Raw genomic sequence first — 27334 nt, 5'->3', positions numbered from 1 at the left:
ATCTATTTTTATCACGTCCAACGCGCGATCATGGATTAATTGTTAATTAATCAAAAACATAAAACAAACAGCGGCTACAAACATAATGATAAAGCGCATTTTAGCCGCTGCTTGTGTTATGTTTTTGATTAAATTGAAATGGCCAAAGAGCAAGAATATTTATGAAATTGTTAATTAATTAATGCTGGGTGTGAAAACAACAATTACAAATATCGTGTAAAAGCTAACTTATAATCCCGAGGATATTGAATATTTATTAAATTCTCAACCTCGGATAATGCATTTCGCGTGCTCTGATTGGTTCACTCAATCTCGGTCAGAGTCTTTCTCTGTCCTGTGTGGGCCCATTTCATTAATAGGGCTAACGCTCACATGGTTCATATGGGGTACAAAACTAGCACTTCACATTACACTCTAATCAGTTAAGTCTGTTGAAATATAAATGCTACACGGCCAACGTTTGTAAAAACGTAACCCTTTCCTGTACTTGTACATGTTTATTGCCGTGACTTTAACATCTTCAGTTCCCACGGCCTGCTTCCGTCTGACCTTGTAGCTCAGTCGGTAGAACAGCGGTGATCTAACCCGAAGGTCGTGGGTTCAATTCCCACCCTGGTCAGAGTCTTTCTCTGTCCTGTGTGGGCCCATTTCCATTATAGCGCTAACGCTCACATGGTTCCAATGGGGTACAAAATTAACACTTCAGATTACACTCTAATCGGTTATATCAGCTCATATACCTTAGTTTGACCTTATATGGTAAATGATTGCGCTAAGCGTTGCTAAGCTATTACCGGTAAATGTATTCCCCGGAAAGCGAAATTTCTCTCTGAATAAAGCCAAAATAGGAAAAAAAACTTTTTTTGAGGAAAGTTTGGAACAATTCCGCCGTTTAGAAGTACGCGAAAAGACAAGAAGTGTTTTTGTGATGAGCCTACTTTGTCCGACCACAAGGTATTACACAACATCGCATCTTCATCACGTTTTTCGATTTTGCTCGGGTTTTCTCGCTTCCTTCGCTGGTAATTCTTACTTCCAAAGTTTTGGAGTTTAAGGAATTTAAGAAAACAATTATTCCATTCGCGCTTGTTGGATATGAGACTGGTCGAAACTCGGCGCTACGCCCATCGTTGGCTATTTAACATCCATTCTTATGTCCAACAAAGGCTCATGGAATAACTCTTAACTAATCAAAAACACGAAACAAAAAGCGGCTACAAGCATAATGATAAAGCGCATTTTAGCCGCTGCTTGTTTTATGTTTTTGATTAAGTTGAAATGGCCAAAGAGCAAGAATATTTATGAAATTGTTAATTAATTAATGCTGGATGTGAAAACAACAATTACAAATATCGTGTAAAAGCTAACTTACAATCCCAAGGATATTGAGTATATATATATGTATTCCCAGTAAGAAATTAAAAAGTAAAAGTACTATATCTCTGGAAAATGAAATGGCCACTTCCTCAACCTTCACACCTACCGGAAGTCGATTTCAAAGCGAGGCGAGAGGAAGTTGTTGCGTATTCGTTCCTCACGCATCTTATTATGGTGTTCTCCGCGTTGAGAACACGATTGACGTGAGGACGGAAGGAAATGGTCATCTTATGCAAGCTGTTACGGGATTATTGCCCGTGCTTCAAGTCAAACCGTCATAAAATGTTCAGGTAACAATGTATCTGCCTTGATGGCTTGCTACAATGGCGAAATCGGGACAAATTTTCCGAGCGGCCGTTGGGAAGAATTTTGCAAAGACAGAGCCGAAGTTGCGGCGAGGCAATTCGCCAACGAATTTCTCCAATTTTTAGGGGACAATCCTGTCTATGATGTCTCAGGAGCCTCAACGACTTTCTCTAAGCGTTTTGTGGAGTACTTCTTGCAGTCGTTTGATAACGAAGTGCATAAAAGTGGCTTCATGGACATGGATCCTCCTGAGTCGCCTACAGATGTTTTTGGACCTGACGATTGGGGGTCCAGCGTTCACTTGACCGGAACGTTCAGACCAATTGAAAAGAAAACGAGCGAATCCAGTTTTAAGTTTTTTGGAAAGCTAAAAGACGTAAAAGGGTTTTTTAAGCGAAACGTGACTGAGGAATTGTCAGGACCAGGGAAACATGCGGAAACAAGGAGAGAGGTTGAGGAGAGGTCGACATCGCATGAAACGAAACATCTGACAACTACAGTCAAGCGGGAAGGAGTAATGAATTTTCTTATGAACTTGGATGGCGGAGTGAATACAGAGGACTTTTTCTGGCAGAAATGTCGCGTAGTTTTGTTTAAGGCGCCTGGAGGATATATGCTCGAGTTCTACACGCCTCCAAAGGTAGGAAATCTTTTTGAAGAAGTTTACAGTAGGCTACATGCATTTGCAGGATTATCGGATCATGTCGATTTCCACCTGGTGTTCGTTGTGTTTTTATCAGTCTATTAATCCACGATGTAGCCGTTGTGTTTGTTTTATCTCGAGGGTTTTGAGGATTATAGCTGTTCAACAAAATTAAACTCGAAAGCGATCTGAAAGTTCGAACGAAACTTTATCAGATTTTTTAAGGTACATGCAGATTAGAAGTGTCATGTTGTTCTATGGAAATGAATTTTCCTGATCTTGCTCAGTTTGTCACTTCCTCGGCATTGGTTGTTAACTATTTAGAAGAACAATTTCTCGCTGCAAGAAATCACTGGAATATCGAAAGTTTCGTATTTAATTAATAGACAAATTGCATGTTGATTGCAGGGTATTAGTATCCATCCAATGTAAATTGATGGCCCAGCCATTGTTTTCTGGCGTTACGTTGACAAGTGTTGTAAACTGACTTCTTTTATACATGTTTTTTTTTTTAAAAACCTTTCTTTTTGGGAAAACAATATTTGAAACAAAATAATTTCTATGGGGCTCGTTTTGGAATTACACTCAAATGAAAAAGAACTTCAGCCAACCCATCCTTGTATGTGGGTGTTAATTAACCTCACAGTCTTGTCAGCTGGTGTTGTGTCAGTGGGGATTTGAATGAAAAGACCCGACAATTACAATGTAATACAGAATACATCATGTAGGCCATACTGCAAGACTTGGAGGCAATTATTTAAATAGAGTTCAGCTGGTATATTTTACCAAAATGACTTTCCAAGACCACTTGACTTTAATCCAATTAGAACTATGAAAGCTGTTCACCGTGGGAAAAGTTGTTGAGGAGTAAAGTGCAAAGGAGAAATGTATTCATCTCTTTGAAGCAGCTCACTTCTAGAAAGTTGTGGCAATAAAGTGATTGCTGAAAACCATATGCATGGTACTAGCTACACTATTTTTCTTCCTTTAGCAGGTAACCAACCCAATAACAGACCCATAGTGAGATTTCCTATGCATAGATTGTTAGTGAAAATAATTTAATCAGGGTTAGAAAAACCAATGCTGTTGCAGTGAGTCATCATGAAATAGACATAAAGCATATCAAAGTTTACTGTGAAAATAGGCCAGTTTTTAGTTTCCTCCTAGTTTATTTTCATGGACAAATAATTTCAGCATTTACTATCTTCTACACCTGCAGATGGAAAGGGTGGAAATGGAGTTTTTTGTTTCTTCAAGTTGAGATGGGTGCTTTTGATTATATCGTATTGTAAATCACGTGAATGTGATAGAAACTGAAATGGAATGGTAATATTATCAGTTCCGTTGCGGAATTCTCAGAGAAGTGATCATTTCAGGGACTTCTTTCTTTTAGTCTACAAAACCAAAGACGGGAATATTTTGCTTCCTTATTCATGAGGCGAGGCGTGCCACGGAACTAGAACTTCCTGGAGGCAATAATGTTTTTGTAATCAAGGTATGTATGTAATTATATTTTACATCAATGTTGCTGAAATTTGCTTTTTTTGTCTTTTTAAGTGCAGGCCTTTGAAGTAAACAATAATAATAAGTATTAATAATAATATATATTTTTTAAAATACAGGAATTCTTAATGCTTGTTGTGAGGGCCATTTAGAATAAACAAGAATCATTTTTGAAGTATCTTATTTTGGTTTCAGAGATATTTACATTTTTACATACATGTACATCTGTGTTATGCAAATGCAGAAGGTGGTAACGTCATTTTGGTTCTAGTAGAATATAATCACAAAATCAAAAATACAGTCTCTATAAATAACAAGGCAATGCTAGTTTAACTTAGAACAAGTAATGAACTTCTACAAAGGCAGTACCACTAGTTTGTTTGTAACCATACCAACACTTTCTACTTTGACCCCACTTTACTGTATTTTAACTAATACATATGTCAATTTCTGTCCTGATAAAATGACAGCTGCTCCTACTAATGGAAGTCTAAAGTAGCCACATTGCCTTAGGTCATCTTGTCAGCTCATCAGACATTTTGGTTAAGGAAAAACTTAGAAAGTCAGTCTTAAATGAAGCACAGATGTGCAAAGCAGCATTGCACGCAGTGAATCCCATTTTATGTCTTGCATGATATACTTATCTGTTGCCAAAATTAATATGAGGAATGTCACTGATTATATTGCCTGAGATTTTGCTCTTTTGAAAATTCATGTTTTGGAATTAACTATGGTATCATCAGTTTTAACCCATTCACACCTAACGCACATCCAGTTGGTGAGTAAAAATAATGGTCTGGTGTTAGCCAGAGTAAAATCTGTAATTCCCACTATCAGGCATGGAAGGGTTTAATTAATTTAAAAACTGAACTTTCTCTGAAACTAAGGGTGATCGTTGATGTTTCAAAAAAGAAATCATTAATGTTGTAAACTTTAATCTGAAAGGCAGTGCTCACCTTTCAGGAAAAACCTAGGAGCCAGCTGGCCCCTAGAAGTTTTCAGATTTGGTCGCCAGCTCAAGTATTTTAGTTGGCAAAAAATGTCGGCCCTTTGGGCCTTATGCATTTCAACGAACTTAAGGTAAAATGCAAGCCAAGTGAGGCCAAACCAAAAATCAGAGTGCGTAAAGTGGCCTTGACAGCCAAAGATGGGTATAAATAGTTCAGGATAATTTGACTTGAATTTAAGAAATAGTTGGACAAAAAGTTAAATGTACATCAATCACAACATTGCTAACAAATTTGATTGTGACCGAGTCAACTGTTCCAGATACATGTATCATAATGTGATACCTGCATTTTAAATGTACTTTTGATCCTTGGAAATGCTTTTAATTCGCAAACCCTTCTCTTGACGTGCAAAGGAACTCAATTGGCGCAAAGATATTCACTTGAAAAACTTGTGAGCCTTTGCTCTTATGCTAATGCTAAAGAGCACTAAATCTCGGCATTAATTTATTCACTGTGCCTTGAGAATGGTCTCATGATGAGGCCAAAACATCTACTATTAAGTTTTTTGTTTGCTTGTTTAAAGTTTCTACATTAGTGACAGTGGTACATTTTTGAAAAATTTTATTAACGCGATTCATTATGAACAACGATTTCATTTCAGTCTTTCTCGTTATTTCTGGGAATTAATTAAGATGGAAACTAATTTTAATACCAAGTAAACATGAACAATGTTCTCACCAGGCTGCGCCCTTTTGTGGCATTCACACGCAAAAATCTGAAATTGCCACAGAGTAATCAACACTATGCGCCCCAACGAGCTTAGAAATGTTTGGAAAATACTTGTTTATAGTTCATCCATGGTTAGAATGTTTTTCCAAACCAAAAGAAAGAGGAATATCTTAAGTTTGACTCGGCAAAAAAAAAAAACAATGTGAACCTATGAATCAAACAGGACATCGAACGCAGTAGTTATCTTTAACTCACCAGAAGACTGAGGCTAGTTTGTGGTCATAATGCTGGCTACATTTACAAGACAATATATTATTCTGCTTCGACGTTATCAACAAGAGCAAGAAAGATTTATGTATTTCAAAATGCTTGAAAGATGAAACACGGGTGGCTAGAATATTATTTTAAAGGGAAAAAATTGTACCTTGGAAAAGGACCCAATCTTTTTAGGGGATGGTGCTTAAATTTGAGGTTTATGGGCCATATGACTCCTTGAGAAAAAGTTCTGGTAACAACACTGCACAAGGCATACCGGTGTACATGCAGGTGCACGGTCATTGTGTTTGGCTTGTTTACGTATTGAAAATTTTTAAAGTTGCAAAGGCTTTTTCTTATTTAAGATCTACATGTATTATGTACACTCCAAATAAAATTATAATTAATTTTTAGAAAATCTTGGATGTCACTTTTGGAATGAAGTTAAATGAAAGATGTAGATTTCAAAGGCTACATGTGTTAAAGCGTGAAGCAAAGTCTGCTATTGGACATTGACTGCACTCATTCGATGAATTAAAAAAAAATTAAAAAAATAATATAATAAAAATATCCTAGCGGGCAGGCTGGCAACTATGTGTGAAAATTTAGTCACCAGTGAATTAAATCCAGTCGCATTGGCAACCTCAGCTGTTGCAACGTTGAGCACTAAAAGGTCTTAAAACGAGCATGAATTATTATTCACTCTACAAGCACTCTAAGTAAAACTTCGGTCCTTACTTTGTTTTGAGCTCTAAATTGGGTTTCTTGGTTGTTTCTAGGCAGTTAACAAGAGAGAATACATGTTGGCTGCTAACCACAGAGAGGAGATGGATCAATGGCTTGAAGAGATTAAGAAATGCATGGATGAAGATCAAGGGTCAACAGGTCCAAGGTATGACATTATTTTATTTATATTTTTATTTCTTTTATTAAATCCATTTTCTTTTAAGTGTTTAATTTTAAAAGGCGCACAGTTGTCAGGTGTACTGTACATGTACCTGGACTAGTTCAAGGTGAACAAGTGTAGAAACCTGTCGTCCTTAGGAGTTTCTTGCTACTGCACTTTGTGATCTGCATGACAATGGAGTAACTTTCGTATGACCTTGAAAAATTGTTTGCAATTTGTTTTACAGACCAATGTTTGGCAAGATTAAAACGAAGCTCCTTATTCCCCAAGGACGCTCCAATGGGCAGTAATAAGGCTGTTCGATTGCCCAATCACATTACTGCATCTCAAATGACATTGAAAGCAAATCTTTCCAGAAAGTTCAATGGGGAGATGACGTTGTTTGCATCGGCGTTCACTAAGCCAGTGAAAATTGTTTGCAAGCCAAGTAAATGTTTTGCATTTTTGTTTGTTTTGTTTTTGCGTTTATTTTTCAGGGTCATATGAAAGTCACTCTAATCACTCAAATGTATAATAATCCACAGGGGGTTAATAAAATTCAAAATTGGTTGCTGGTTTGAGTACAGTAGCTAAAAGTAACCAACTGTTGTCATCATCAAACAGGGCTCGAAATTGTGACCAATACAGTCGCAGTTGCAACTAAATTTTTTTTCCTTTGCAACTTGTTTTCACCTTGCTCTTTTGAAACAAAAGGGTTAGCAGTTGCCACTTTGCTGCTACTTTTGCTAAATTAAAGAAATGACAAAATTATTTTTGTTTCTCACCATGAATTTTCTTTCAATCTGAAGATAGCACAATTGTAGCGTAATTTAGCGGCGATGTTACGTGCAAAACCAGTGTTTGACACCCAATTACCCAGGGCAAGCGAAATAATTTTTATATCCATGGACAAGTAAAAGAACTGTAAGACTTTCCAGATCGGCCAATCAGAAATTTTTGTTCAACTCACACTTTCCGGAACGATTTGATTTGCTATGAAGAAAGTGACTAGTAATATGACGTAGTGACTGTAACCACGATAAAGAAATAAACAACATTATATCTCTTTGCTGTCATTTTAATATTTTAACATACATGTATATAGGTACAAATCTCGCAACAGATATGAACACGTTTGAAACTGCCGTCTTTCTCCATGCGAAAGGAATGCTTGTTACAATTGGAACCCAGTTTTCACACGGCCAAATGCGTATGATACATCTACTTTCATATGTCAATCAGTCTTTCAGTTCAGTTGTTGATTTCTTCCTGCATTGATTGTTCAGCCACTTCATCATAATTATTCAGTGAACAGTACTCCTGATGATCACTTAGTTAAAATTATATTTTACTTACAGTTACCTAATTGTTCGTTTATTTCATGAAATTTTCTCGCTAACGTTTGATCTGGTTGCAAAGCATTTGCTAATGCTGTGTTTACACTCAAGCGTTTACCTTGGTAATAAATGACCGAGGTCAAGTTACTAAACCGTAGTACAATTTGATCTGTTAGCAATACATTCGTGGTTTTGAGCCGGTCAAGGAAAGCCAAAATATGCCGTCACCAGCATTCTGTGAGTACAGGGTATCTTGCATTGAATGAAAAAGATCATGAATCAATAAACTGATTGCGACTACATGTTCAAAGCGTTGCCTAAAGCAAATTCGTGAACAAATTATATAGTAAAAATTATTAATAGAAAATAATCCCTTATCTTTTGCACTGTCTGTGTAAAGGATTGTAGGAGTTATTGCCTTCCATATCTCTCTCTCAAAAAACAAAACGACACCACACATACACACGTTGCAGATAGTTGCGGCACTGGCGTACGTTAGGCAAAGTAAAGTTGAACTCTGCAGGATATCTAATGCCATAGCGACTAGTTATCCGCAACCAGATGTGTGTGTCATTTTACTTTGATTTACCAAATCAATGGGTTTACCTTGGTCAAATTTCTTTATTTGTCTTTAGCGGTGTTTACTGAAATATTAATAACCATTGATTGATGTTTACACTTGCGAAAAACTTACTCGGGTTAGTAAACTTGGTTACCGCAGTAAAAAGTAAAACACGGCATAAGTCACTACTTTTAAAAGTGACTAGAGAACGCCAAATTGTCAGATAACAGTTTGTTATATCTTTTATGATATCTTCCTTTGAGGACAAATTTGACATTTCTACAAGCCTCCATTGAGTTTTGATGGGCAACAGGTCTTTAGAAGGTGGGCACCCAAAAAAAGCCATGGGCAACCAAAAAAACACAACTGGTTGCAAGCCCAAAGAGCAGAGTAGGAAGACATTACAGTTAGTGTCGAACACTGTGACAACTCTATGGTTTGATCATTCACCATTTTCAGCGGCTTCTTTACACACAAGTATATATTGTGGGCTGATATATTGTTTTGCTAAACTGTGGACGATACAATGCAGCGTGGCAATTTTGAGACTAAAATTTGTGAAATTGCAACTATATTATTTTTCATATCTTGTTGCAAAATTGCGACTGGAATATTTGGTTAATTTTGAGCCCTGTCAAAGTCACTTGAAAGAATCTGTCTTCAGTTACTTCATTGAGGGGGAAAATGTAGCTGACTTCTCTGACTGAAGTAGTCGGCTGTCAGTACTTTAATTGGAACCACTGAATTCAGCTTTCTCCTGCAAATTTTTCTAGTCAAGACAATTGAATCAGATAAATTTGCCAGAAGTATTTGCAGTCAAGCTATCTCATGTATGACCAGTATCCACAACATTGAAATGATCATCTGAATTCCTCTTCAGAGCTTCCAAGATTTGAATGGAACCTTGAGGAGTTTTCTGAAAGTTGGTACGAAAAATGCACAATAACTGAACAATAGTTCATCAAATGCTTGAAATAGTTTTCACTTTTCAAACACGGCTTATTTTATAATAAAACCAAAGTTTGTACTGTATGTAGCTAACTACTTTTGATATATCAACTAAGGAAATGCATGTATGCACGGGAAATTCAGAATCTCAAGAGCAAAGTTCAAAACTGGCATGCAGATTTGAACAGGGTTTGGACAGGTCATGGAAAACCTGGAAAGTCATGGAATTTATTATAAGAATTTCATTTTCCAGGCCTGCAAGGTCATGGAATTTTATGGCCGGCCATGGAAAGTCATGGAAATTTATAATTACAAATGGTAAAATAATCATTGCAGTGTCAAAGCAAGGATAAAATGAAAAAATCGGAAGTTTGGCAGACAGTGGATGTTAATTTATTCAAATTTGATCTGAGTAATATCCTAAAATAAGGATATTAAAATTAATACTCAGTTCAAATTTCAAAACTACTGGTCACATGTGACATATAGCTTGACTGTACATGTAATTCGGTCAGTCATAGCTTTCAATATTGTGAGGGCCAAATCCTAATAGACCTAATTTCTTGTTGCTTGGATTCCTTCCGAATTATATTAATTTGTGTGCTCATAGTGGGATTGAGTCTGGTTCTGATCAGAGAGGTACGGTGGCAGCAGTTCCTCCTTCTTCTAGTCCCACCATGGATTCAGTAAGACCAGTGACCAACACATCAACTGCAACTGCCAAGATGGGAAACAGTCAGTCGCTAAGGGTTAGACTGGACAGCTTCCCAGCTGGTGAGTTAAGTTAATAAATAATCTGTCAGTAATATGTGTCTGTGCTAACATGTGTGTAAATGTAAAGCAAAGGTATAGCAATGATCAATAACAAAGGCACATTGAGAAGGGTGTAGTCCTATTTGTACAAGGACATGTACACTGTATGTCAACATGAGCATATGTATCATGCGGGGGTATGGTACTCACATGCATAGTTTGCTTATCTTTGAGCTTCATTGTACATGTATTTTTTATACAAGAATCACTGCTTGTCATGATAGGGCCATGTGCCTATTAAGGTAACTTGACAATTATTTTATAGGAAGGTACTTTTTTGTCTTTGCTAGAGATATTTTCTCAAAATTGATGGTGAGAGCCTGACCTCTAAATTAAAATACAGGATCGGGCAAAATTGAAGTGCAATTTAGTTGGGATGTTCCCTCGATCATTCACCATCTCAGCACTCTCTTTAAGCTTATGTATTGCACACTCATATTTTGTTTTGTTAAACCGCCGGCAACACAAAATGGCACATGTGACCCAGGGGTGTAGCTAAGAATACTTTCATCCAGTTGAAAGGCAGTAAGTTCATTCTCTGAGCATCAAAGGGAGCTGGTAACAAGATTGTTCCCAGTGTCTTGCAACACGTGGCATCCTTCAAGATAGCGAATACGGGCAAAGAGAAGACACGCACAACAGTGCTTGAAACAACTCTTTTTCAATTTATTTGCAATTTCATTTCCAGTATCGATAACGCTCACTCCCGAAATCTCGGCTGGACGCGTGAGGTGAGCCATTGTTAATCTCCGCCAATCAGAAACTTGCCTGCACAAATCCGTCTGGCATAAATTTTATGTTTTGGCTGTGAAGGTATTCTTTGACCTGGCCTGTTCGAGGTTTACACTGCTTTAAGGTAGGAAACATCCAAGATTGCGACAATGAAAAGTGTTCGAGAAGCTGGAGAATAGGAATTGTGTCGTTTTCTACCGCCTGAGTTCGCAAACTTCACTGATTTTCCAGATGGCGCCAAGGTCAAAATACGGCTTTCAAATCCATTGCTATTGCAATTTTATCCTCATACTTCGCTAATGTAAGAGCAACTAAAATTCCTCAAGATCAATTGAAAGTACTGCTGAGTTTATTGCTGGCAAAACGAGGGGGCCGATGAGGTTGACTGAGAGCTAAAGAAGCCGAAGATTTCGTTGATGATTCGCCGGTTGAATTCAAACTCACATCGATCATTTAACCACAAACTCAAGCTCGTATCATCTGGAAACTTCGCACAGACGTTTTAAGCATTGTTATGTAATTTCTGTTTTCTTAAAATCAGTGTTTTGGGATGTCTAATGCTATTTCCCTGCAACTATTAACTTCGCATAAATTATATTTTGAATTTACGTCGCAGACACAATCTGTCGCTCACGCGTCCAGCCGTCTCTTCTCGGGGAGGATACCCGAACTCGAGGGAGCGGCGGAAATCGAGCCTAGCCCTGTTGTGGTGTTGGGAATAGGTTTGTAATGGCTTAGGTAACAAAAAAAGCAACTGTCTGCTAAGGTCACATGACCCAAGTGGAGCTTAACTTCAGTCTGTACAATAATGTCATAATGATAATTTTCTTTAACACCGGTGTACATGATGTAAACTTCCAACAATATAGGAAATGGTTAAAGCTAAGAGGTAAAAACAAACTTAAAATAACTACACAGTGACTGTATTTCACTTATGCGTGTTTTTATTCCACAGATAAAAAACCCACAGAGGCAATGTCAAATTTAGCAAAACGAAGAAATGTTTACGCTCCCTCATCATTGCGTTTACAAAACAGGGCTTCAGGATCCTTTAGTCTCCAACATGGCTCACAGACACCAACTTTTCATGGTTTGAAATAATTACTAGTTTCTTTTTGTTCAGTTTTTACAGAATCTTTATCTACAGTGTAGTATGTTTGGGTAAAATAAAAAGTTACCCTTTTACTCGTAACACAAACATTAAGTTTTGAGATCATTGCAGTTAAAGTGTATATGACAGATTTTTTTTATTTGCTCGATTGAATGTACCCATTGTCCTGATAACAACTGCAAAAACTTTTTTTGGATTTTTCTTCCCCTAGTTTTAGCCATTAAAAGACGCAAAATTTCACTTCCGGTGGGGTACAAAACCGCGCGATTACAGAAGGGGGTCTGGAGATTGTGACATCATCTCCTGTCATTCCTTTGACAGAGATATTTTCATGTGAAGGCTTGATATGGATTTTTCTATCCATGAAATACCGTTTTACAGTGATACCAGGCCAAAAGCTATCAAAAGAAGACAAAAGTGGATGTCCTTCGTAAACTTGACGAGGAAGAACATGATTTGATCGGTGCATTTCGTGCAAGATGATTTCACATGCAAGTTTCCTTTCAAGAATCAAAGTTTACAATGTACCAAAAGCGGTTAAAACGTGATGACACCGGAGTTGTTCCAGTGCTGAAATTTCACAATGTAAGATCACCAAAGAAGGGTATACACACAAAGGACTACTCATGAAGCAACGTTTGGTAAGTTACGCCTTGCTTTTGTGTTTTGTGTTCACGCATGTAACTTAAGTTTTATGTCTTTCGTACAGTGGTTAGGTAGGAATTAATGGCAATGTCGATGCCTTTCCCTTGTTCTTTGTCTTGAAGAAAGTTACTGATTTTCACACAAGACAAGACTCAGAGGGATAACCCGCAAAATACACAAGTATCAGCTGGAATTTTCCATAAGAAAAAATTTAATAGTAAACTGTTGTGCTGGACTTGATCATGCCAATGGGCTGAAAATTTTCAAGTCTTCTCATAATATGCAATACCTTTATTACCCATTATACGCACAGCTGTAGATATTTTGTTTGAACCATAAGAAACTCCGATCAAATTTTATGATGTCAATTTTTAATATTTGACCTTTCACCTTTTTTGAGAGATCTCTGGCAGATTTTCAAGTGTTACAAGTAGTCCTGAAAGGGAGCCACAACAATATCAAGAGGTAGATGATAATACGAAAGACAAAAAACTTAAGCTACACGTAACACATTACACAAAGGCAAGTTGCAACTTACCGAACGTTGCTTTATACGTAGTCCTCTGCTCATATCTTTCTTTGGTGACCTTACCAGTGAAATTGGAACAACTGGAACAACTGCAATGTCATCATGCTTTACCGTAATTGCTTTTGGTAAACTTTGACCGTTGAAAACTTGCGTGTAAAATCAAGTGACGCGAATGCACCGAGCAAATAATGATTTTTTTTTTTTCAGTACTGGCACTCAGATTCTTCCTTACAAGTTACAAAAGAGATCAACTTTTGTCTTCGTGTGATAGCTTTTGGCCTGGAAACACTGTAAAACGGTATTTCATGGATAGAAAAATCATTTTCTTTGTCTTTCGTGTTGTTGCAGCAGGATACAATGCATCAACCGACCGCATTAAGCCTTCACATTAAAATATCTTAAAGGAATGACCAAGAGTTAATAATTATGTACAAGCGTTCCAGAGATGACATCACAATCATCTCCAGTCCCCCTTCTGTACTTCCGCGGTTTTGTACCCTATCGGAAGTGAAATTCTGCGTCTTGTAATAAATAATAATGCCTGACCTGCTAAACGCCCTTACTCGCAGTCGGAGACTGAATTGCCAAGGGCACGGCTCGACAAGGTTGGACTGAAGGAGCTGTGCTGCCGGCTAGGCACTCAGTCCCTGAGCACGACCCATGTATGACCTTGGAGCACAGCACCACAGCCAGATGGAATAGGCTGGGAGTTGATTCTGCTGAGGGAGGAAAACCGGAGTACCCAGAGAAAAGCCTTTCGAGTCAGTTTGAGATCAACTGAAACTCAGCCTACATACGATCTCGGTGGCCGAGAATTGAACCTGGGTCGCAGAGGTGGAACGCACAGTTGATAACCACAAAGCTATCCTGACTCCCTGACTCCATGGCTAAAAACCAGGGGAAGAAAATTTTTTTTATCGAAAGCGAAAAAAAAATTGCAGTTGTTTTCAGGACAATGGGTACATTCAATCAAAAAAATAAATAAATAATCTGTCATATAGACTTTAAGAATGCTACCAACCTCGTTCCCAGGGTCTCTCATCTTCCCGCCCACTGGAGCGAGAGAGGGGCGGGAAGATGAGAGACCCTGGGAACGAGGTTGGAATGCTACTTGAACAGTAAAGAAAGGAAAGCCTAAAAAAATTCAGGCCATGACCCATGACGTTGTGGGATACCAGTGCAGCTAGTGCTCTACCAATAATTGAGATATAAAGCCAACTGGGAGCTGGTCATTTTTTTTGTGAGTGCATTGTACATAAGTGAACCAGTTGATAATATGTATGTCTTAAATACATTGTTGCTTCATCATCACAAACCTTGCATTTTTTGTGAATACGTAACTGAACCCATCAATGATATGTATGTCTTTCCTTCAACACAAACATTGCAAGCTGCAATGATGTCCTTCTCTTTGTTTAGTTCCTTTCCAGGCCCCACTGCATTTGAAGACAACCTACTTCAAAATTAGACTCATCACCATAATATTGTATAAAATTGTACATAATATTGATTCTAGATTATCTTATTCAATGACTTAATTTTCATTGAGGGCTTGTTACCATCATTTTGCTCCCCAAAACTTAAAATAATTATTGACAGGGCTTCTGATGTCATGCAATGTTGCGATTTCGCGTAATAAACCTGAAATCAACAAATTGCAGAATTTGTACAAAATCGACAATTTACGGAAGAAAAGAGCCAAATCATAAGTTTTCCTATATGATAATTAAACATTAACTTAGGCATTTTAGCTTTCAAAAGACATCAAAAATATGAATGAACGAACCAACAAATAAACTGGCATATTTCTACATTGTATGTGTTGTTTTACTTGCCCGGAACCTGGTGCTGATTTTCGATAGTGAGTGAGTGCTTATTTGCAACATTCCATTTCTCTAAACAAACCAATCACAATCGTTTAGATATTCGCTGAAGATACAATGTATGTGGCGGAAAACTGCTGGATCGTCACTTGCAGTATGTAACTTACAATGTCATGTATTTTCTTTTACTTGAAACAAACATTCTCACAAATAAGTTTGTTATTAAAATGCCTAGCGCTTCTTCGCAGGAAAAAAGATTTGACCTTCCTGTATACATTTTGGGCAAAAGACGGCGAGAAATAGACTTGCCACAAGTTGACATGACATGAAATGAAAATCCCAGGAGAAAATGTTTGGAGAGGAAGTTTGATTTTTCAGACGTGAAGTGGATGAGCGAGCGGTGAAGTCACAAGAGGTCGACTTGTCTGTCTTGCAAGGTTTTCATTTGCATTTTTGTGCCAAAAAGGGGATGACATCATTCGCAATTTGGTGGCTTACAGTCCTGCACTTGAATGGCGCAATCCAATGAAAGCAATCAAACATGCTCCGAAATCGAAAGAGGAAATTTGTTTACTTTGCGAAAGGTATTAGAAACAAAGACTTTAGGCATAAGTTGACGACATCAGGTGGGCGAAACAAAACGAAAGCTTGTTTTAAGTCTCTGCTTAGAAAGGACATATCTAGTGATACTTTTTGGACCAAAACTTTATGCTGTAATTGTGCTGATAGAGGCAAAACAATAGTTCGAAAGATTAACAAAGTAAGGAATAGCATCAAGAAAGTCAATTGATTTCACTCATAAAAGATCAAGTAGTGTTAGGTGTTGGTAGACCAGGATTAAAAGTAGACAAACATCTCAGTGAAACTTACATGTAACTTACATGTAACAATGCAATGACTCATCAATGAGGACACATTCTAAAAAAATCGCCTCAGGACTTCGAAACACCAGTTTATACTCAAGACTTAAAAATAAAAATGTCCTCCAACTGTTGCTTTGAACAATTGTCTTTCCTTCACTGCAAAATTGATATAAAATAGAGCAACAATCAAGAAAAAATTGAAAGAGACCTTTCTTGCTGCATAATGACTTGAAAGTGCCGCATAATTTCCAAATCTTTTTTGCAGCCTATCAGAAGCCCTGAATTGAGTTCTCTTTTCTGAGCACTCTACTAATCTATCCACACTCACACACCCTTCCTCTCTGATTGGGTTTTACAGTGGTATCCCGGGCAACATGTACCATGTCAAGGGATATTTTAAAGGCCATTAGCTTCAAGAGTGATCTTTTTTTGTATGTGTAGATGACGGAATTCCCAGTCGTCCTCCACCTGAGCTTCCTCCACGGTCACCCACCATCATTGAGCCGGCAGGACCCACCCTGCCCTCTAATCAGCCTGATTTGTTGCGATCGATCTCCTCCCAAGGGGAATCACAGACAAACGATGAAGGTAAGTTTAATAATTTATAGTTTTTCTCTGCAAAGGCTTTAATTTGCATTTCTTTAATAGTGTTCTCCAGTTTTGTAGTTCACTTGTTCACTTTGCGGTTACCGTAATTATTCCAGGTTACTGTCAACCTTCAGGGTATTTAGGGCTTCACCTATGTCACGTAATTATTTTGTTGTGCTGACTTCAGTCAAACTAATGTTGTCTTTTGGCAGTGTTTATGAAATTTCACAGATTTCACCTAAGAGAAAAGCGATCCTTGCACTTAGTTGGCAATTTAAGCAATTGTCTGTTATAGACACCTGAAGAAAATTAATGATAATTTGGATGGCCGCAACAGGAATCGAACCCTTGACCTCCACGATGCCAGTTCAAATCCTGTGGGAGCCACGTGAATTTTTCAGACCATGTCTGTAAGAGACAATAATAAATAATTATGATTATGATTATGATTATTATTATTATTGCTTAAATAGTCCAGACACTGCAGCTGTGACCTTTTGCCTAAAATAGTTTCTGCTCTTTCCTTTCTGGTGACAGTTAATTGTCCCTGTGTGGTAGCACACAGTTTATAAGTATTTTTTCGTTGAAAGGCTTAAAATAGTATTCGACAGAGACAATATACGTTCATATAAGTTAATTTGTCCTAAATGTCCAAGAGTTAATCCTATGACTATCTGTACTTGTTAATTTTTTTTAATGGGTACTTTGAGATAGGTTTCTTTCTCATCCGGGGTTGGGTTTGGGTGTTAATATTATATAGGGGACCTAGAGTCCTATTGTATTATCACCTGCCCTGTGGGCGAATCACAAAATAAATTTTCTTTGTCGCTGTCACAGTGTTAAGGAAGTTTCTATGCCGTTTGGTTTTATTGTCATGTGGCTTAGTTTTACCTCTTGGACATTAAACTTGGTGTATGATCATTTAAGGCCTTATCTGCATTTTTCATTTAGCTTTAGTTCAGGTTCAGGTTTTGTATGATAATTATTATTTTCACCATGTTTAGAGGAAATGAAATAACTTTTTTGCGAAACAGTATGCAGTCAGTCAAGGCATAAGAAGTTCCCAGTGTTAGTAAAGATGACCACGAAGGTGATCCCTTAAGAAAAAAAAAATGAGCAGTTCGATTGCTTCACAATTTTCTTATGTATCATCAAATTGGACAGCTTTTTTTCCCTCATCAGTGAGATGACTGAAATGTATTCTCCTTTTGGACAAAAACCTGATTAATTTTTTTCTCCCAATAAACCATTTATCACTCCTTATTTTTATGCCGAAACATTTGTAATTGTCTTAATTGATTGGTTTATTCTTTAGAAGATTTATTAACTCACTGACTCCTACACGTGCATTGACGGGTAGATACGTCTGGCATTAGATAGAGTAAAATCTAGTAAATCTCACTCCTGGGAGTTATTGGGATGAAGTGGATAGTGGATGAAGAGGTTGTTAAGTGTAATGTGATTTTCATTGCTCTTAGAAAACCCTGTGTGGGTCACGGCATCAGTTGAAAATCACCCACTTGCAAACTACCCATGGTTCCATGGAACTTTACCCAGAATTGAGGCGTCTCACCTGGTGTCACAGGGAGGCCAGCAATGGCATGGAATTTTTCTAGTAAGGCAAAGTGAAACAAGACGTGGAGAATATGTTTTAACATTCAATTACCAGGGAAGAGCAAAGGTACACATACTTATTTGTTTGTTGATCATCAATGTATTTTACCAGTAAATGTGGTTAAAACCATTGGTTTCTACACAGGGGTCGAAATGTTGCCTGTATACCTGTCGATTTCAGGTTATTTTATGAAGTGACAGGTAAAGAATATTGATGCCTGTCGCTGGCGACAGGTACATGTAAGAAAACCTTAGTAATACAGAATTTATCTATTTGAATAATATTTTCATCCGTTTCTCCACCTGAAGTCGTTCTCACTCGTGCAGCTTTCGCACAGTAGTTACCAGACTCTACTTAATAAAAGCAAGATGCAATCTTTGTAGTGTACATGACAAAGAAAGCAAATGTGTCTTGATCCCGCGTTTCTTTGTCGATCAAGCGTGAGTTCGCAATATGGATCATTTTCTGACCCGTTGACAAGCAATGTGCTAAAGAAGCGGAAGTTGAAGAAGTACACGTAGAAGAGAATTTGGTAACACAGACAACGAAAAAGAATAATGTGCGACTATTCAAGTTCAACGAGAAATGGAAAGATGGGTGCGGGTGGTTGTCAGCAGAGGATGGAAGATGTTCTGTTCTTACCGCAGAAACAAGCAGAAACAAATTCATCTCAGGCTGTGAGTCGATGCGCATAAAGAATGTCTGCTCACGTGAAGGGCTAAGGGCAACATGTATGAATGACCTCATGCATGTTGCCCTTAGCAGGGTCACTGTGAAGAACTTTAACCCTGAGCCAGCCATTGGATTATGGTGGAATGATACTAAGAAAACCAGGAGACTAGTAGATGCTTATGGGCCAAACCAAAGGCCTCAATAGGCTGAGACAATAAGTTGACAACAAAATGTCATTGCTTTCTATCAGTTTATTATTAATGATTGTACAACCACAGTTGAGTTTTAAAAAGTGAAAATAAAATAATGTTGAAATAATATTGTTTAAGTTGGATGTTGGTGGAGGTAAAAAACAGGTAAAAAAATATTCTGCCTGTCACTAGACACAGGTATAAACAGTCTGGAACATTTCGACCCTTGCCACATGACAGTGTTACAGTATTTCTGAATAACTTAAGTTAACTGTTGGTATTAGGATGCAGAAAGCATTTTTTTTTTCAGATAGCAGTGTCCAATATTACTACTTTTTTTTTTACATGCATGAGGTCATGCAGAATATTTTCATCCAGGAATGACTGACTTGAACTCTTGTTTATCCCCATCTTAATTAATTTTAATGAAATTATAATGCTCAACCTGATAATATTATTGTATTTCTGATTGGTCATTGTCAACTTATGCATAAATGTTATTAGTTAGAACTTGAATGCAATAGAGGTTATAAAATAGAGTGCAATGATATTATGGAAGTTGCTAATGGAAAAGCAGTGAGAACTTGTATGAACTTGCTCCGGCATTTTGTGATTTATGGTCACTCGTGATGACAGTTTTGAAACTTCTCAAATTGCATTTGCCATCATTTTGAAAACTTTCATTTGATAACATCACTCATGCCCATACATCTCAAAATGCACTTGCGTTCATATGATTTCCTATAAAAACCACATGAAAAGTGTAGCCACTATTTTTACATTAAGTCCCAGGTGGCTAAGAAAGACTTGGCTAAATGAAAAAGAACTCTAAATCTTTAATTACAGCCCTTTCTTAAATAAACCTGTTCAATCATATCATTTAATGTATTATATTAAATTATTGATTCTTTTCAGCACCTCAGACTTGCATTGAATGTGGAAGGCCAATGTCGTGTTCAACACCTTTGGTTTCAAAGCATCTTTGAGATGCTGGAGCATTTTAGAGCCAATCCAATTCCTTTGGAGAGTGGTGGACCATCTGATGTTATGCTGACAAATTTTGTAGTCTTTGTTAATACGGGCAGCAGCACAACACTGCCAGGTGGCTCACTGCAGCGGAATAATTCACCTACTGTTGGGGAGGGACTGCGACGATCACTCAGCCTTCAGGCACATAGGATAACCAGACCTGCAACAATACAAGGAGGTTCCGTAAGGATTACAACCAGTGCGGCAAATGCTAATGGCCACCCCAGAGCAGTAGAAAATCAATATGCCTATGTATAATTTAGATTGTATGAGGATGAAAAGAAAAAGATTCTCACAACATTTTAATGTTTATTAAACTTCCCCTTAAGTTTATTAATTTTTTGATGTGTGACATGTCAAGGCTTACTGGCAGTTGAAGGAAATACCGTATTCAAATGAATTTAATTTCCTAAATGCAATTATATGGTAATTTTAGGGATTTTTGTTAGGTTTGTATGTGCCAAACGAAAGTGTCTATTATCTATAGCCGGAGTTTCATGACTATGATATTTTACCCTAAAACAATAAGCTAAGCACAACATCCAAGCTGAGACGCTTATGTCCAGCCCCCGGTTGCTCAAAGCATAGTTAGTGTTAACCAATGTTAAATACCATGGAAACCTATAGGTTTTGATACCTCTTAACCATCGATTATCGCTAACCAGGCTTTGAGCAACCGGCCCCAGAAATGCATGTAATAAGATCAGGGTTTTTGTCCGGTTGTTTACCATTTTGCGTCCAGTACTTTGATGCTATAGATGTGTAGATTTGGCTTCTTCGCCATGGGCTGAAGAAACACAAGGTAATAATGCACATTAAATCCCTTAAACTAACAATACATGTAAGTCACATGGCCTTATTTTGCTTCCTAAATGGAATAATCAATCGGTTGGCATTTCATTCACTGGATACACTGTAAGTTTAGTGTTTTTTATTTCTCCAAATGTGTAGGGGACCCAGATCTCCTTGATGGTTCACTCCCAAGGCAATTGCAATCGGCCTTGCAACAGAAAATAACCCTGTCCAGTACTTTCATTATCAAATCCAGTACTTTGAAAAGCTATCGAAAGCCCTGTAAGATGCATTCCTAGTCTCGATATCCGACACACAGTGTCCCATTAAGTTTGGTCATTTGCTTCGTTTTTTTTTGATGCTATAGATGTGTAGATTTGGCTTCTTCGCCATGGGCTGAAGAAACACAAGGTAATAATGCACATTAAATCCCTTAAACTAACAATACATGTAAGTCACATGGCCTTATTTTGCTTCCTAAATGGAATAATCAATCAGTTGGCATTTCATTCACTGGATACACTGTAAGTTTAGTGTTTTTTATTTCTCCAAATGTGTAGGGGACCCAGATCTCCTTGATGGTTCACTCCCAATGCAATTGCAATCGGCCTTGCAACAGAAAATAACCCTGTCCAGTACTTTCATTATCAAATCCAGTACTTTGAAAAGCTATCGAAAGCCCTGTAAGATGCATTCCTAGTCTCGATATCCGACACACAGTGTCCCATTAAGTTTGGTCATTTGCTTCGTTTTTTTTAACGATGAGGTACAGTGGGTGTTATGGTTAATGTAATTTTTGGGTCAGGGTTGCTCTTTATCTTAACTTGAGAGGGAGAGTTCAGGGAACACATTGTAATTTTAATTAGAGAGTGTCTAATCGGCGTGGGTGGGTCGTGGGTCCCTAACCCTAACCCTAACCCTAACCCTAAACCTTTTTTTTATCAACGACTGGAAATTCTCGAAAAACAGACAAGACCTAAGACAAATTTGGACCGAGCACTGAGGGAGCTAATATATATCTTTTTTTTTATCTTCAAACAAACGTGACCCACGACCCACACAATTAATTTTAGCCTCACCCTGTTATTTATTGTCTGTATTCTGAGATACTAGTGTGGAAGAAGAGTAAGGGGACACTCCACGAGTGTCTGGTGTGGCATGCAATAATTTACATTGGACATTGTATGATGTACTATTGTTTCAAATGATAAATTTTTGTAAAGTATGGGATTATTGTCTGATGACACATTCAAACTAATTTTAATAATTAATAATATTATTGTAGAAGAGAGAATTAATTATCTTAAGGAAGAGGAGGGCATTCCAAAGAATATTAATTCTGTAAGTCTCACTCCTAGGAGGAAAAGGGTTTGTGAATGGACCTACTGTAGATGTTGACACAGTGTTAACAGTTTCTTATATTTCTTTTTAAATTTTAGTACTTGATCTTTATGAAGTTGCGCCACATTCTGTTAACCTTCCTACTGTACCAGCCATAGTTAAAGGGGTGATGTCGTAGGAATTTTTTTGATATTTCTGACCGAAACTTAACAACTGATTTTCTTTCTGAACTTTTTTTGAATTTCATAGAACTCTGCAACAATTATTATTGTTATTATTATTATTATTGTTATTATTGTTATTATTATTATTATTATTATTATTTATCTGTTGGAAGACTTTTCCGTATGAAGGTTTTAATCCCAGTTTTAGGTACATTTTGCCTATTTTTAAATCCACCCAGACAATGGCTTCCGTGTCATTGGTAACAAAAGAAGACATTGAATGTAGCCTCAATGTGGTTACTGTGTTCAACAGACTAGCTTATTATCTATCAATCTGTGCTATTGATTTGAAGATGTTAATCAGCAGGCATAATCACCATGACGAAGTCCCTTAATGAAATGTTGCGGCTATTGTTATCATTATTACGCTTATACAATAGAGCGGTTTTCAATTGAGTGTTGAAAGTAATTAGGGAATAGCTTTAGTTTATGATAACTTCACTCACTGGTTGGTTCAAAGTTCTCGCACCACTTTTTCAACAATTCAGAAGTGAAACCAAAACCAATCGGGCTCGCGCTTGCTCATTTTCCTGCGCTCTGTGTCAGCTTTGTGTAATTACTTTGAGTTTTGATTGGTTTACCGCATTGTCTCCGTTTTTTTTTTGCATGGCCAAAGTAATTACCTTTGTTTGTTTTTACGACACTCGATTGAAACTCGCTCTAATTGTTGTAGAATAATTATTTTTCAATCATATTATTATTGTCGTCATTCTATCAGAATTATGGTTTTTCAGTAGCCATTGGCTAAAGCATAAGCATACAAAAATATGGCTGTGAAGCCAACATTTTTGTGGCCACAATTTCTCATGAAAATGTTTTCGTACGTTTGGTTTGTGAGCAAATTGTTGGTGTATGAATTTAGACACTTGGACTTTGATTTTGGCATCAAATACATGTATTTATAAATTTAACTTGAAAAATTACAGAACTCAAAATGCAACTTTAAACAGTTTAATTTTGTATAATATTATATTATTACATGTAATTGTATTGTGTAAAATGAAAATGTAAAAAAGGTTGATGTACTCTGTATTGGCAAAATGCATAGTACTACAGGCTGATCTGTGCAATAATTTTGTTATCCCAACTTTTAAAAACTAAGAAAGTTTGTACTATATTGTGCAATTCTCACTTAAAAGCATAAAAAGTCATGTTGTGCACAATTAGAGTCAGATAAGTTTTAGTAATTGAAATGACCACAAGAATTTATAAAAAGCCTGTAGCAAAACTCCTTCCCATGTTTTTGCTGGCTAACATTGTTTTGGCCATTTTAAATAGCTTTATCTGGCACTAGTCCTCTCTTTGTCTATATTTTTAGATTTATTATTTAATTTAAGTAACATTTATTATTCAAATTATTTTATAAAATCTCTGCTGCTCTAAAGGTCTTCATAATGAAATGTTAGGTAAGCAGCAACTGCATTTAATAACTACATGTACACTATTTGTGTTTTGGCTGTAAATTCCTGTAGCTGCAGAAAATTTTAGTAAAGAGATTTGCATAATTATTTTTTTAAATTTCTTCAACTTTCTAGTTCTATTTTTTCCTTTGCTGTTTAGAATGTGAGAGCATTGCTGTTAAATAGACTAATAGAAATGTCATATTTTTAAGAGATATATCAATAATTGGTTTTAGTTTATCTAGTGGCAAATGATAGCCTTCTTAGTGGCTTGATAACAATTAAATTTGACAGTTTAGGTTTTGTACTCACTTCGGTGTAATTTTTGCTTCATTTAGTATATGTTATCACATTGGCCCAAGGGCAATTAAGGGTTCATTTCACGTGTATTTTCAAAATTTTCACGACATTTGCAACAAGGGCAATTAATTGGCACATGGTGATTACGTGTTTACCACACAAAGGGCAAAATTATTGAGGGAAACTTGTTCAGTGCTGTGAAAAATGACAATCAACACGTTCCCATTTGCTTACACTTGTTCAGTTCAATCAGAAACCCATAAGGGTTGAAACGTGTAACGCGCTTTCACAGCTTCCGAATATTCAGTGCGAACTGATTGGTTGAACGTTTCAGTGCTAAGTACCATATTTGGAAACCCCTTGCTCTTGTTGTTCCAAATATGGTACTTAGCAAATTGAATATTCAGAAGCTTGTTTCCAAGCACACAAGGGGCCGTTACTCGTTTCAACTCTTATGGGTTTCTGGTTCAATTTACTAAAACATTCAATTGCTTCAGACCGTTTCTACACCATCTTGATTTGTCCCCTTCCTACTCTCTTAGGAAATACCATTAATTTAATTAGGGGAATGTGTGATTGCAAAATTAAACTCCAATTTCCCTGCTTAAGGGATCTTGTGATTTCCTGGCCCTATGATTTGGGTAGTGGTGTGTCATTCAGTGTCTTTGGTACCCCTGTCTCTTGACAAACATGGAAATTGAACTGTGACAAGATTCTTGGAAATGTAAATTTTAGGGAAGACCTTTTTCTAAAATTTTTTCATTGCTTTACCCACAGAATAAAATCTATCAAGTGTCACTCTCAGTGTCAATGGGTTAAAGATCAGTCACCACCACTGAAGTGTGAAACTACATGTGTGCACTTTACTAACTTTGAACAGTTTCCTAAACTTGTCACATACAGAGGTGGCTTGCATCCAGTTCAAGCATGAAATTTTTGCTGCACTCCTGCTTTTCCTAAATACATCCAAATGTGGATAATAATCCAATATGGTAATCGCTAATAAAGCCCAAACCTTAGAGGCAGAAGTTGTACAACATTTTTTTGTGGCAATAAATTGATTTTAACATCTCAAGAACAAGAAAATCAAGCAGTGTCTTGTCAAATATGACAGACTGGATCATTGGATAATGCAATTCGAGAGTTTTGATTGGCTAAGCCATCATGGGTTATGAGCCATTATACCATGATCTACAAACACAGTAAGCATATGCGTGATTTTTAGGGCCTTTTTATTTTTCTTGTAGTCTAGTTTTCCATATTTTGGGGGCGTTTTTAATAAAACAATTATTCCACTCGCGCTTGTTGGATATGAGATGACTATAGCCAACTCTGCGCTATGCGCCTCGTTGGCTATCTATCATCTCATATCCAACGCGCGCTCATCGAATAATTGTGAAATATATATATATTTATATCCTTTTTCAACACTGTGTGTGCATCCATATCGCTGACACATTGACAAGGCCATTGGCAAAACCAGGACCGGACCGGGTCGGATTGGATCGGACTGGACTGGATCGACAAAACTCGGACCAGATCAATAACAAAGTTCCCACCCAAAGTAGACACATGAAATCCCTGGGTCATCAGTTAAAGGTTACTTCCCACCTTCGCGGGAGTCCTTCAGGAAAAAGTTTGTACGCGCGCTAGTTTCAATAAAATCCTAACAAACTATACATCAGAAGAAAGCTTAGAAAATGTAGTTTACCATAAAAAAAATTTGTATAAGCAAGTTTTCCTTTTGGTAAGTGTCAGGATCAGAGCCCGGGATTCTTCTACTGAATTTATCCGGTATTGGACGAGCAAAATCATTGCACAATGTTATTCACAAGGCATCAATCAACAAATATTTGTCAGGAAATTCCGATATTTAAAATATTTTCCCGTGGCGTCCATTTACACAACACTTCTCACATATTTTTGGCTACTCCAACCGTAGATGCTGATATCTGGACAACCAATCAGAGTATTGAAAACTCCCGAGACCCTTTCGTTGATTAATGGTTTGTGAATAACACTGTGAAGTCATTCTGCTTGTGCTGCGGCATCGGATACCCGATAAATTCAATAGAAGAACCCGCGGTGGTTTCACGTCTTACCGGCTCCTGACACTAAAAGGAAAACTCGGTTAAACTATATTTTTTATCGTAAAATACATTTATTAACACCAAAAACAAAATAATTATGCAAGGCTGGTTGTACGGCTGTGAGGATATATAGCTTTTGTTTGACCAATATTTCGTCAGGCACGGCCTGACTTCTTCAGGGAGTTAAATCGGTCTGGTCCGATCCGGGTTTTGCCAACGGCCCATTGACAAATTAACCTGGACCTTTGGTTGCAGTCACATTCGAGACAAAGAGAGTAACACTAGTGTTGACACAACTGTAGTGTCAACTCCCTGGTGTTTTGAATCCCTACGGGAACAATGAACAAAAGAACTTAACACTAGTGCTAACTCCCTAAATGCGACCGCAATCATTGACGTTATCTTTGGAAATCATCACTAAACTCCAATCTTCACAGAAACCAAACTAAAGCCACAAACATCTTTCTCAAATGCAAAAGTTAAGACTTATGCCTTTTTTTTTCGAGTTTATTTTATGATCTTGTCACGTTCTGCTGAGTTAAGCAAGTTTCACATTAGCAGGAAAACAAAAGTAGTTTGGGAAAACCTCAGCCGTAACGTCATTTATAAAGACGGCTTAATTAACCTCGAGCTCGGGTCAAGTGTGACAGTTTGGTCAGTCGAAATTTAATTGGGATTACTTTCTCAAAATTTGCCTCACTTTCTTATCCGACTTCTCCACTGCTTCGTGAGCTCTATCCGTTTTAGAACCAAGCCTGTCCAACTGTTCATTCTGCCTTTCAATTTCATTCCCAAGTATCAAGGCATCGCCCTTCAAGCGCCCCAAACCTTGGGATATGAGGTCTAAATTGGCGTCTATTTCTCTCTCGCGTGGATCACGCGATGAGTAGTCGCTTCTTTGAAATTGCGCCGTGCTTCTTGCACCTGTTCCATAGCTACTTGGGTCACTATCTCTTGCGCGATAGTATAACGACGATTCGGCTTGCAATTCACCAATACCACTGCTGGGAACAGATGGCGGTATACTTTTCTTTGGTTTCGGGGCTTTCTTAAAGTAATTTCCAACAGCGCCCCAAATGC

The 27334-nt window shown here is 37.4% G+C and overlaps 2 protein-coding genes across 2 annotated transcripts in view; one reads left to right on the top strand and one right to left on the bottom strand.

Annotated features, from left to right (window-relative positions):
- Window positions 1-1560: 1560 nt before the first annotated feature.
- On the top strand, window positions 1561-25236 carry LOC137977647 (SH2B adapter protein 1-like). The gene is made up of 8 exons (XM_068824933.1): window positions 1561-2323; window positions 3720-3821; window positions 6543-6655; window positions 10107-10270; window positions 11997-12131; window positions 16454-16600; window positions 18079-18281; window positions 19994-25236. Exons 1-8 carry the CDS (start codon window positions 1688-1690, stop codon window positions 20363-20365), a joined length of 1872 nt encoding a protein of 623 aa, XP_068681034.1. The 5' UTR covers window positions 1561-1687; the 3' UTR covers window positions 20366-25236.
- A 143-nt stretch (window positions 25237-25379) lies between these two features.
- LOC137977649 (synaptosomal-associated protein 29-like) overlaps window positions 25380-27334 on the bottom strand; it is a 2297-nt gene continuing 342 nt past the window's right edge. Inside the window, exon 1 of the mRNA XM_068824934.1 lies at window positions 25380-27334. This exon is cut by the window's right edge and continues 342 nt beyond it. Within this exon, the coding sequence (XP_068681035.1) occupies window positions 26931-27334 (404 nt within the window). The 3' untranslated portion in view covers window positions 25380-26930.

The sequence above is a fragment of the Montipora foliosa genome, chromosome 11 (genome assembly GCF_036669935.1).
Source record: "Montipora foliosa isolate CH-2021 chromosome 11, ASM3666993v2, whole genome shotgun sequence".
In the NCBI taxonomy this organism is placed as follows: Eukaryota; Metazoa; Cnidaria; class Anthozoa; order Scleractinia; family Acroporidae; genus Montipora; species Montipora foliosa.
This window is presented reverse-complemented; position numbering and strand designations above follow the sequence as displayed.

Coding starts and splice junctions, on each gene's coding strand:
- LOC137977647 (XM_068824933.1), top strand. CDS start 1,688: ATGGCTTGCTACAATGGCGAAATCGGGACAAATTTTCCGAGCGGCCGT. Junction 2,324..3,719: donor AGTTCTACACGCCTCCAAAG/GTAGGAAATCTT, acceptor TCTTTCTTTTAG/TCTACAAAACCAAAGACGGG. Junction 16,601..18,078: donor ATCACAGACAAACGATGAAG/GTAAGTTTAATA, acceptor CATTGCTCTTAG/AAAACCCTGTGTGGGTCACG.